Source organism: Acomys minous (genome assembly GCF_964271855.1).
Source record: "Acomys minous genome assembly, chromosome: 13".
NCBI lineage: Eukaryota > Metazoa > Chordata > Mammalia > Rodentia > Muridae > Acomys > Acomys minous.
In genome coordinates this window covers 89,125,837-89,138,583 of record NC_140495.1, presented here as the reverse complement: position 1 = coordinate 89,138,583, position 12,747 = coordinate 89,125,837, and the positions used below count along the sequence as shown (strand labels likewise).

The 12,747-nt window shown below is 51.2% G+C and overlaps 1 protein-coding gene across 2 annotated transcripts; it reads right to left on the bottom strand.

Moving 5' to 3' along the window:
• Positions 1-6,181: 6,181 nt before the first annotated feature.
• PRF1 (perforin 1) lies at positions 6,182-12,747 on the bottom strand. Of its 2 annotated transcripts, XM_084754140.1 has the most exons (4): positions 12,669-12,713; positions 12,064-12,129; positions 10,236-10,807; positions 6,182-8,089 (listed from the first exon to the last, which is right to left on the bottom strand). In XM_084754140.1, the coding sequence occupies exons 3-4, from the start codon at positions 10,769-10,771 to the stop codon at positions 6,961-6,963; spliced, it is 1,665 nt and encodes a 554-aa protein (XP_084610266.1). In that variant the 5' UTR covers positions 10,772-10,807; positions 12,064-12,129; positions 12,669-12,713; the 3' UTR covers positions 6,182-6,960. The 2 variants fall into 2 exon arrangements, with proteins under 2 accessions (XP_084610266.1, XP_084610267.1); XM_084754141.1 differs by lacking the exon at positions 12,064-12,129 and having other exon boundaries at positions 12,669-12,747.

The window sequence follows — 12,747 nt, the reverse complement described above, 5'->3', positions numbered from 1 at the left end:
TTGTTTTTGTTGTGTTTTTAAAATTATAAACAGATGCGTATTTACACTGCCAGTTACAACGGAACCCAGGCCTTTCGGTCCTGCCCAGTTTGCTATGCTTGGGGTGAGGGAGAGGAGCCCAGGCTGGATATCTGTCCCAGGGCCAGGGCCACTCAGGGGCTGGCTCCTGCTGTCACTTGTGGAGAGACTTTTAGCAGTCATGCTGAGCCTGGGGAGTTCTGGCATGGAAGGGAATGGCTGGCTGGTGAGGAAGGGCCTCTGGCCAGTCTGTGTGGACTAGAGCGAGCCACCCTCCTTCCTGTCAGAGAGGTCCTCACCAGAACTGAGGGGCCAGTGGCAGAGGAGGTGGGCTCCCAGACAGGAGTCTCACTATTGTGGGGAGAGTAAAAGGGAAAGGTGAGGGAGGGAGCTGGGGTCCCCAGACACCTGTGGCAAGTTTGCACCGGACAGGTGGGAGACCAGGCTGGCCTCGAACTCACAGCGATCAATCCCCTCTGTTGGGATTACAGGCGTGCACCACTGCGCCCTGCCATCTGGTGGTCTTTCAAAAACTCATTACTCAGCCACAAATGGAATGCCATTTTGATCCAAGGCAGCTGGACAGTGACAGAAGCCAGAGACGGGACATAAAATTGCACAATTCCTCAAGCTCCTGTGAGTGAGATATCCCCTGAGTCAAGCAACCACCATCTTTGGGCGGCGGGGGGGGGGGGGGGGGGGTTGGGGGGGGGCGGAGTTCAGCTGTACCTACTTGCAAAAATGATAATCCCAGTTGGGCTTGTTGACTGTCTGAATGCCCTCATGGGTGGGGTGGGAGGGGCATGAGAGCCTCATCTGAGTGTACAGCGGCTCCCTGTCACCGTTGCATGCAGCTCTGCCGTGATTGCATCTGGGCTGGGAGGGGCTGGAGTAGCTTGGTGGAAAGAACAGAGAGGCCACATCTTTGTTGGGTAAGGCTTTTCAGGTGAGGCTTTTCAGGTATCTCACTGATACCTTAGGAGAGGGGACACATGTGGTTTGCACCCCACCCCCCTACACTCATGAAGGAATTTTAGCATCATGGGCACAGCATTGTCTTTTTTGTTTTGTTTTGTTTTTGTTTTTTCGAGACAAGGTTTTTCTGTATAGTCCTGTCTGTCCTCCTGGACTCTCTCTGTAGACCAGGCTGGCCTTGAACTCACAGCAATCCACCTGCCTCTGCCTCCAGCATTGCCTTGAGGAGGGTGAAAAAATTGGGGACTGCTTGGCGGTGATGGTTACGCAATACCGTGTAGTCTATTGGATGCCACTGAATGGCACATAGACCAGAACTATTCCCTTATATGTGCTTTATCATGGTTTTAGGAAATTGAAGGGCAGGGTGGCATGGGCACGTTGCTCCTGGAGAACACGTCTTTCGGTGGGGGCTGCTACAGCCCCTGATGGCACTAGGAGCCCATGGAGTCCATGAAGAAGGACCATAGGGATGCTGCACATGAAGTCTGAGGTCTTACGTTGTCTATAAAAGTGAGGGGGAAGCTGGCTCGGTGGCGCACACCTTTAATCCCAGCACTCGGGAGGCGGAGGCAGGTGGATCGCTGTGAGTTCAAGGACAGCTTGGTCTACAAAGCAAGTCCAGGACAGCCAAGGCTACACAGAGAAACCCTGTCTTGAAAAACAAACAAACAAACAAGAAAACAAAAACAAAAGCAAAAGTGAAGGGGGAAGACTGTGGTTTAATGGGTGACCCCATTTCTGTGATGGGGAGACATATATCTACCTTACTAGGCTGTTAAGAAATTAGAGAAATTAAAACCTTCCCAATGCCTAAAACTCTACAGTTGTCAGGAGAGGCCGCGTGGAAAGGAAGGGGCAGGGAAGGCAGCGAGGGCCCTCTTCCCATTCTCCAGCTTGGAAAAACATTTTACAAAATGAATTCATACGGTGTCCTAGAACCCAGCCTGGGGAGGGCTAGGCATGGGTGGTGGCGGGCTCCTTGCTTGTTCAATTACTGCCTTCTGCCCTTTGTAGGACACTGGGGCCCAGTGGGACTGAATCTTGAGAGCGGTGAGGACAGAGAGATGAGGCTGTCCTCCTTGGGGTCAGCCTTATTTCATGGTCATAGGGAGGCTGGGGTTCCCAGAGAAAAGCCCAAGGTTCTGTCAGAAAGCTGACGTCACTGCTCTTTTAAGGCAAAACCAAGAACCAGATGTTGGGGGAGATTAACAGTGAGTCCAGATGTGCTATAGAGGCCCCACAGTGAACAACAAAGCCTGGTTTTAGCCTGCAGAACAACAGCAGCTGTTCTGGTCTGGGCTAGCTGGAGTTGAGGGCTGGCCTATGGGAAGAGTGATGCAGTGGGATTCAGGTGTCTCCCAGGCCCAGGGATGGTAGTAGCTGCCACGCAGACTGATGAGGTGATGCCACAGACTGCGAGTTGGGCTGAGACCCTCTGAGCTCCAGAGCTGGGTAGAAATCTTTGTTTGAGCCAGTTTGCACCACAGCTGAGACCCCTGGAGTTGGAGGAGCAGACTTATGTGGTTTGGGTGTGTTGATTGAGTTGAAAAAGCCTCAGTGTCAGACCAGAGAGTCTGGGTAGCTGGTCTGTGTGGGGAGAGTGGGGGTAAGGGTCTTTTAACTTGTTCAAGTCGCTCCTTGATTATTTTCCAGAGTCCTTCCTGCAGCCAAGTCTTGTCTCTGTGCAAGTAGCCCAAATCCTAACCTCCAATAAGGTTCTCGATGTGCATGACCTTGGTCTGCCACAGCTCTGGACAGTGCCCATCACTGGCACCTACTTGGTATAGGACTTTCCTGACCTGGAAAGGCAGGGACAGCTCTAAGTGGAAGGCAATCCTGAAGGAACGTATCAGGCAGCTTGGGGGCTGAAGAGGACCAGGAACAAACTGGAGGTGAGTTTACATGTACATGTCTGGGTCAGGTGCACCCACGTGGTGGTTCACAACTGTCTGTAACGCTAGTTCCAAAGGCTCTAACACCCTACACCCTTTTCTGGTCTCTGTGGGCATCAGGCATGCATAGGGTACATGGACATACATGTAGGCAAGACACTCACACACCTAAAATAAAAATGAAGTGTGTGAGTGTATTCGTGTGTGTGTGTGTGTATGTGTGTGTGTGTATATGCATGTGTATGTATGAGTGTGAATGTATGCATGTGTGTGGATGTGTGTGCATGCACGTGTGTATGCACATGTGTATATATGCATGTGTGTATTTGTGTTTGTGTGCAAGTGTGTGTGGTATGTGTGTATGCATGCATATGTGTGAATATGTATATGTGTATAGTGAATACATGTGTATGCGTGTATATGGTATGTGTGTGTATATGCATATGTGTCTGTGTGTGCTGCGTGTACATGAATGTGAGTGCATGTGGATATGTGGATATGTGAGTGTGTGTGTATGTATGTATGTATGTATGTATGTGGTGTGTGCGTGGTATGCATTTGTGTACATGCATACACATGTGTATCTGTGTATGCATGTGTAGAGGCCACAGGACAATGCCTGGTGTCATCCCCCGAAACAAAATCTACTTCTTTGACCCAGGCCTTCTTATTGGCCTGAAGTTCCCCAGTTAGGCTGAAATGGCTGGCCATGATATTCAGGGACCCTCGGCCTTTGCCTTAACACCACTGGGCTTACTTACAAGGTCAGCATTTTCATATGGTTTCTGGGATCTGAGCTCAGGGCCTCATCCTTTCCAGGTAAGCACTCTGCCAACAGGCATACCTCTCCCAGCCTCAAGGAAGGGTTTAAAATATGGCAGCAACATGGCCAATGTGTGCAGTAGCTGGTTTCCCCAGAGGCAGGTCCAATAACAGGGCTATGAGGCCATGCAGCACCCATGGGCCGTGATCTCAGAAAACAGCAGCAGGAATGGGAAGATAGGTGGGGTAGTGTTGGAGTGCACCGTGGGAAGGTGCATCTCTGTACATTCAATTGTTAATTCTGTACGGCAGGCAGAGAGCTATGGCCCATCGCCACCTCGTAGTTTGTAAATATTTGTTCCTCCCCCGCCTGCCTAAAGCAATATGTGGCTTTAGTAAAGAGCCGACAGCCAATGACTGGGCAGAACTTCCAGAGAGGGGGTCTCTGGGAGAAGAATTCACTTGACTTGCGGGGCTGAGAGAGAGCTAAAGAACTGTCCATGTGACGGTTCGTGGGCTAGAGTAGGGATGAGCTAGCTGAGACCTAAGCTTTTAAGTATTACTAAGTCTTTATTTAACCGCTGGTGGGTCCAAGAAAGTCCCGCTATAGGGCGGGGCAAAGTGGGGGAAGCACATGTGTGGTTGGTGAGTCACTGCGAATGGCCAGATAGAACTGATGTGAGGGTGCCTGTGGCGCATCCTGAAGACAGAGGGACTAGAGGTCATGGTCATTCTAGGCCACATGTCAAGTTTGAGACCTGGCGGTCTTATTTCTGCCATTAATGTCATGACCACCGTTAAATTCTTTGTCGGACAACAAAACAAAGAGAAAAAAAAATCCTGCCCCCAAATTCTCTTCAAACAACGGTCTCCATTTCCCCTGACCTCAGTTTCTCTATGAAACCAGGAGGGCTGGTAGGATGACCTCTCAGGGTTACTGAGCCTACAAAGGCTAGTGATGCCCTTCAAGCAGTCCTGAGAAAGGAGAAGAACACAGATTATCCTTTGAGAGAAACTGAGGCATGGTAAAGGGCCTGCTGAGTGAGTCCTTGCCCTACCTGCTTTCTGCAGATCTGTTTTCTCAATGGGGTTTGGCTCCCAACCACCTTTATTTCCCTTCAGGGCAACAGATAGTGTCACCTGTCAGGCTGTCAAGCAAGGTCTCCTGTGCTCTTGTTTGTGTGGTGGCTGAGACAGGAAACATGTAAGAACAGTGGTTTCAGCAGGCTTCTAGATTCTGTCTTGTTGGTTTTGGTTTTGGTTTTTCGAGACATGGTTTCTCTGCATAGCCTTGGCAACTCACTTTGTAGACCAGGCTGGCCTCGAACTCACAGCGATCCGCCTGCCTCTGTCTCCCAAGTGCTGGGATTAAAGGCGTGTTCTAGATCCTGTGATCCTTCCACTTGCTGGGGATTTAGGGTTACTGCAATGTCAGGGATTGAGGTTTGAGTCTCTGGATCTTACATGTACTTCACAGTTTATTTTGTTGGGGCTTTCAAACCCACTCAGGGTTTGTGTGTGGTTCCTCTGAGCCCCTCTGACTACAAACAGCCATGTATACATGCATATACACACATGCACCCATAGACACACACATCTATAGCCAAGTCCTGCCATGGTTCTGAAGCTGCCACAGATCTTGCCTGTGCTTGATGATCAGATCCTGACCTGCTGGACCCCGTTAGAACCACTGTTTCCTCCAAGTTGTGAAGTAGAGGAGCACTTAACCTCTGCAGATTGCTTCTCTTAGAAGCTGATGGGTAGCCCTGGGCCAGGGACAGCGTGTGCATATGTCACACACACACACACACACACACACAAACACATAAACACATGCACACACAGACATATACGTACACACACACAGACACATGCACACACTCCCTTTCTTTCTCTGTCTTATACTGTGTCTGCAAGTTTGTTTCTGTAAAGTGGAAGTCAGGTTGAGGCTCCTGGTTACTTAAGACGTGAGAAGAAGGGGCTGGAGAGATGGCTCAGTGGTTGGAGCACTTGCTGCTCTCCCAGAGAACCCAGGTTTGGTTCCTAGCACCCAGCAGCTGGCCCACAACCATCTGCAGCTCCAGTTCCTGAGGCTCCGATGCCTCTTATGACTTCCTCGGGTATGAGGCGCACACACAGCAGGCAAAAACGCTCATACACATAAAATAAAAATAAATCTTGAGAGGAGGAGGAGGAGGAGTGAGAAGGGCTGGTGAGAAGTGGGCTAAGGTGCTTGCTGTTAGGTCGGGCGGCTTGAGTGACATTTCTGCCTTTGCTATCTGGGACCCACACGATGGGAGTGGAGAACTGAGTCCTGCATGTTGTCTTCTGACTTCCATATGTGTGCTGTGGCATCTATAGGCACATGCACGCGCATTCGCACGCGCGCGCGCACACACACACACACACACACACACACGTGCAAATAAAAGAACCAAGAAGACCCCGTGGTGTCACTTACAGGTCCCGTGCCAGGTCCCCTGCCAGGTCCCCGCAGTCCCCACCATCCACATTGTCTTTCAGCCAGAAACTGAATGCTCATCAGTATTTATTACCAGGTTTTATGCTTCTGTTTCTTGTCTCAGAGGATAAAGTATTTGAGGATCCTACATAACCAGCAAAATTAGAAGGAAAAAACAAAACAAACAAACCAACAAACCCAGGACGCTTACAGCACTTGAAGGCCCATTTTATAAAACTGCATAGAAGCCTATCTCTGAAGCATCTTTTGTCCCTTCTTCTCTGCCACATTGCCACCAGCATGCTTACCATCACGTCACGTTTATAGGCCCTCTGTCATAGCATGTGCTTGGTGACATAGGTCTTGCTTTGTCAGCAGCAGAATGAGGGACAAACAAAACACAGGAATTGGCCCACAGGGATTGTCTCTAACAGATGACCTTGCTCTGCCAAGGAGCGAGGGTCTTAAAGCTAGGTGGAGACAGCTTCTGGCCTTCCGATGGACTTCTGGCCAGTGCTTATGCTTTGCAGAAGTAGCTTCCAGGCTTGGGGATATTGGGAGACTGAGGCAGTGTGGGCAGGTAGAGTCAGGGGAGCTCTAGTGTATAAACTTAGCCACGTCAGTGAAAGGTTCACTGCATATTAAGCCATGGTGGATCACCCTGGGAGAACTCATCTGAGCACTTAGGTGCTTTCAGGGCATGCTATTTTGGTTGCTTATGTAGACCAGGCTGGCCTCGAACTCACAGAGATCTGCCTGTCCTGTCTCTGCCTCCCAAGTGCTGGGATTAAAGGCGTGCGTCACTATATCCAGCTTTCAGGCATGTTTGGTTTTTTGTTTTTGTTTTTTTTACCACACAGCCCCACTGCGGTTTCCTGGAGGATCTCCAAGAAGCCCCTGAGGGGCATACTGCAGGCAGGTTTCTCCAGTGAGATGGGGCAAACACTTGACATGGTAGGAGAATTTTATACTGCCATGGTTCAGGCCACAACTCACCCCATGGAATCCAGACTTGGGAGGCCTGTCACAACTACCAAGAAGGTCATCATCCCAGCCATTGTCAGCATCCCAGACTTGTACTCTCAGGGGTCCCCCCGTGGTCAGGAGGACATTCCCAAAGTCCAACGGGCCAACCCACTTGGGATTGTTATTGTTCCACACTGTATTGGTCCTGAGCTCCTGGCCACCAAAGAAGACCTTCAGATAGGCGTCAGTAGCTGACATGTAGTCTCCCCACAGATTCTCTGCCCGGAAATTGCTCACCACCAGATGGGCCAAGCCTCTGTGGCGTGGACAGCAGTCCTGGTTGGTGACCTTCGAATCGTGGCAGACACATTGGCATGAATCATGAGTATTCTTGCGCTGGCCTTCCCTGCAGGGCCGGTTACAGTCCCGCCAGCGAGCCCTGCTCACTACATAATGGCTGATAGCATGTCTCAGTGCCTTCCGCTTCGGGTCCAGGTCTTCCAGGAGCATGTGCAGGGGCTCTAGGCTGTAGTCTACCGGAGCAGGCCTGGCTGGCAGTGAGGCTATCCAGGCCGAGAAGTGCTCAGGTGTAGCTTGGTTCCCGAAGAGCAGGTCATGGGTGGAATCAAGGGGGCCACCGAACACTTCGACATGACGCTCGCGGTAGGTCTGGTGGAAAGAGGTGGCCATTTTGTGATTTTTCTTCTTCTCCTCGCAAGCTTTGAGTTCACTTGAGGCACTGCCCTTGGCTCCGATGCTGACCTGGGCCTCCACGTTTAGGCAGTCTTCTACCTCATCAGTTGTGAGCCCATCCAGGGTCAGCTGACAGGTACGAAGGGCTGTGGTGGCCGAGATGCGGCCACCTAGGTCCACAGCGGTAATAAAGTGGGTGCCATAGGAGGAGATGAGCCTGCGATAAGCATGCTCTGTCGAGGCGTTGAAGTTGGGGGGAAGGTCCCTGAGTGCCCTTCTGAAATCGGAGTGCAGCGGGGGTTTTTGTACTAGGCGAAAGCTGTAGGGAGAGAGCGCATTAGGTGAGCTTAGTGGGGGGTGCTTTCCTGATTCAGTAGCACCTTCAAGACCTCTCCCCCAATACATACACACAGACATGAAAGTAGACTGGGGCTAGTTAGGAAAAAGAAGGGGCCAGCAAGTGTTGGGATGAGAAAGGATGTGATCAAAATACATACATGTAGTGAAATTATTTAGAATTAATATATGCTAGCTAAAAATGTAAAACATGTGCATGTGGAGTAGGGGGGTAATGTGTTTCGGTGGGTAAGGCTTGCTCCTAAGCCTATTAGCCCGAGTTTGATCCCCAGATCCCACTTAGTAGCCTCAGTGGTCCTTTGATCTCGTCACACTTGCTGTGACACACAGATACATAGTCACACACTAAACAAATAAGCACACAAATCAATAAATAAGTGAAATATTTAAAATGCTAGGTGGTGGTGGCACATACCTTTAATCCCAGCACTCAGGAGGCAGAGGCAGGCGGATTTCAGTAAGTTCGAGGCCAGCCTGATGTACAGAGTGAATTCCAAGACAGCCAGGGCTACACAGAGAAACCAGTGCTGGTGATGCGGAGTCACTGAGTTTCCATGCAGGGAGGAGGGAGGACACCTCAGGGTCTCCTGTCTCTGTCCCTACCCAGGAAGGACCCTATAGGAGGTTGCCAATGCCTGGGAGAGAGGGTTTAGGTGCTCATTGCCTGCACCTAAATGTCATCAAGCGAGGGCTCAGGAGCTATCTTGCTTCCATCCCCCTTTTTGATGTGGGTGCTTGTGGATAGAGGAGGCCTAACATGGATGGATGGATGGGTGTGTGGGTGGATGGTTGTGTGGATGGATGGGTGTGTGGGTGGGTGGATGAATGGATGGATGGGTGTGTGGATGGATGGGTTTGTGTGTGGGTGGATGGATGGATGGATGGATGGGTTTGTGTGTGGGTGGATGGTTGTGTGGATGGATGGGTGTGTGGGTGGGTGGATGGATGGATGGATGGATGGATGGGTGTGTGGGTGGATGGTTGTGTGGATGGATGGGTGTGTGGGTGGATGGTTGTGTGGATGGATGGGTGTGTGGGTGGATGGATGGGTTTGTGTGTGGGTGGATGGATGGATGGATGGATGGGTGTGTAGATGGATGGATGGGTGGGTGAGTGGATGGATGGATGGATGGGTGGATGGGTGGATGGGTGGGTGGGTGGGTGGGTAGGTGGGTGAGTGGATGGATAGACAGACAGCTAGGATAGATGGGTGGATGGACTGACAGACGGGTATATATACATATATATACATATATATATGATAGAGTAGTATGTATATATGTATGTATGTATGTATGTATGTATGTATGTATGTATGTATGTATGTATAGATGATAGATAGGGCTGTAGGATCTGGCACCTAAAGACTAGTGCAGTGGTTAGTTTTAAGTGTCAGTTTGACAGAGTCTAGTGTCACCAGGGTAGAGCATCTCAGGGGGATCCTCTAGAGCAGATTGGCTTGTGGTGCTGCCTGTGGAGAGCTGTCTTAATTGCCTTAATTGATGTGGGGAAGACCCAGCCTGAAAGTGGGTAGCACCGTTTCCTGTTTGGGCCCTGGACCGTATAAGAACGGTGACAGCTAGCTGAGTACTAGGCGTGAGCGCATTCATTTCTCTGTTCTTAACTGTGGGGATGCTGTGACCAGCTGCTTCAGGCTCCTGGTGCCTTGGCTTCACACTGCAGTGGACTGTAAACTGGAAATGTGACTAAAATAAGCCCTAACCCTCCTTGGGAACGTTTTGGTGATGCCATTTTATCAAAGCAACAGAAGTGAACCTAGAGCAGTGGTTCTCAACCTGTGGGTCCTGGCCCCCACAGAAGTCATATGTCAGATTCATTTTACGATTCATAACGGAAAGCAAAGTTACAGTTTTGAAGTAGCAATGAAATAATGTTCTGGTTGGGTGGGGGTGGGGGGGGTCCGTCACCACGGCATGAGGAACTGTATTAAAGGGTCACAGCATTAGGAAGGTTGAGAAGCAATGATTCTGGAGCCACTAGGATGTGGTGTACCCACTGGGAGGCAGGCGGATGAACTCCACTGTGCTATTTCAGAGTGCCTAGGCCCCTTAGGGTGCCCCACTATTTTCCACTGCTCCAACTCTTACCTGTACAGTTGACACTGCACTGTTTCAGTATTGAAGGTGTACTGGTCCTCATGGGCCTTCTCGGCTGCAAAGTTGGCTACGTTGGAGTGGGAGCCAGCCATGGATGCCTGTATGTTTACCTCGGCATGGGGGTTCACATCCAGCCCCAAACGCCAGTCATTATTGATGTTAGAAGCTGCCTCCCGGGCCACGCCCTCCGTGGAGCTGACCTTGGCTCTGGCCACGTTACGCTGGCAGCCTGAGCCGTGAGGCCGCCAGTGGGCTATTGCCAAGGGCAGGCGTTGTGTAGTATCTTTCATCAGGGCGTTCTTACAGAGGGTGCAGGTGCCGTCAGGCCTCAGGAACTTCTGTGTGTTCACAGGGAAGGAGCCGGATCGGCGGAGGGTGGTCACATCTACACCTTCCCCAGCCGACCACGCACCTGGCACAAACTTGTGCTTCTGTTGGCATTCCGACTGAGTGCCAGTGTAGCAGGGAGCAGGGGCAGGTTGTGGCAGCAGCAGGAAAAGGCCCAGGAGGAATAGGTGTGTGGCCATGGAGCTGTGGGCACAGGAGCCGTGAGCTCTGGAAAGCTGTGGGAACAGGGTTGAAGGATACTGACCTCTCAGGCACGATGTCGGGTGGGGGTGGGGTGGGGGGGTCACCAGGAGAGAGACTGAAAATCTCTTTAGAGACTGCATGCCAGAGCTGGAGTAGCTCTCACAGGTTTGGTCTATTGTACAGAGAGACTCAGAAAGATTAAACATATAGCCCAGAGTCACAGAGCCAGGAGGAGCCCCATGCTGACATTTTACTCTCAGACGTAGTGAGAATTAAGGTTGAAGGCCCCGACCCTGGACAACTGTCTTTTGGGACGGAGGGGTGGTGTGGTTGGTGGTGGTGGCTGCAATCATAGACAGAGGCGCAGTGCACCTGTAATAGGTTTAGGTTATGGAGTGTCATTTTCTGCCTAGAACAGGGCACCTTTTCCTATCTGATTTCCCTTCCCTATCCAGGGATGGACCCAGAGCCTTTTGCGTGCTAGGCAAGTGCTGTGCCACTGGGCCACACCCTACTCCTTTCTTTTTCTTTATTTTGAGACAAAGTTTCATTTAAGTAGCTCGGCATGGCTTTAAAGTATCTCTAGATCAGGTTAGCCCTGCATGCAGGATCCTCCTGAGGCACCAGGCATGGCTCCTAGCGAATGCTGACCCTCTCTGCCTGTCTCTGGTTCTAGTGCTGAGACTGCTGTCTCTCCCTCACAGATACGGAGAGGCAGCTAGTCTCTTCCTCTCTCTACATATCCCGTGCGGCTGCTCTGAGTTGCCTGGAAAGGCACCATCCCTGATCCTATGAAGACAGACGGCTGCCCTGTGTCTATGCCTTTGGCTGTAGTGTGGGGGACTTTTAAAGTATGCCCTTGCAAGCCCCGTCCGCTGCCTGCCAAGTTCTTTCGGACTTATGGCAGGGGCAGGCACCTACCTGTTGCCTATTGCTGAGCAGCAATTGACTGGAAGGCTCTTCCTAGTTTTTGAGGTAGCTCAGGGGCCTGCTTTTCCATCTCCTAGCTCCTATCTCTCAACCCATCGGTCATGACCCTCAGAAACCACATATTTCCCATGGGAGCCGCCAGCCATACATTTATTTTTGCTTATTTCATAAATGTAATTTTGCTACTTAGCAGTTTTCCTAAGGCTATCGGAAATACGTTTTCCAATGGTCAAGACCCACAGGTTGAGAGTCGCTGCTCTGGCTCCTTCCAAGGCCCTCGGAGGAGGTCATTTTCTTCCTCTGCCTATAAGGTCTTAGGTGAGGGAGCCAGGCGAGCGGACACACCCCGCACTCCTACCTGAAGCCTTCCACGCGCTCCACCTAAAGCAGTGACTTCGAGGCAGAATTTAGGCGACCTGTGGAGCTGAGAGATAAACAGGCAAGGGGGAAGTCCTGTCAAGCGTTCTGGCCACCCTGCTTAAGAGAGCAGCACACTCCTGACTGACCCACAGACGTCAGGTCCCTTCTGGCGCTCTTTGTGTTGTCAGGGAGTCTGTCTATGAGGCTTTGCTTCTTCTTCCTCCTTTTTCCTCTTCTCCCTTCCCTTCCTCTCCCCCTCCCTCCCTTCCCCTCCCCTTCCCTGCATCGTTTGTGACAGGGTTTCACTGCCTCCTGGAGGGCGCAAGCATAGTGCTCCACACTTGGCCCATTGCCATCTCTTAAGGACTCTGACTGCCAGAACCTAAAACAGCCTCTGAGACTGTGGCCCGTCTTCACTTCCACATGAGCCCCGGAGTGGGCACAAAATGGATAAAGGAATTAGAGATGGGCTTGAAGGCCGCCAGAGACCCAAGGCTCTTTGTTTCAGGGTACTGGCACGCCTGGCTCCTCTAGGCTCTACCTTCCCAACTCTTGTTCCCCGGGTGTCCCAACCTTTCTGCTTCCCATCCTTCCTCTCCCTACCTCAAGTCCCACAGGGACGCCGCAGGCTTCAGGGGACAACTGCAATTGCCAATGGAGCCTTTTAAAATGGTGCGGCGCG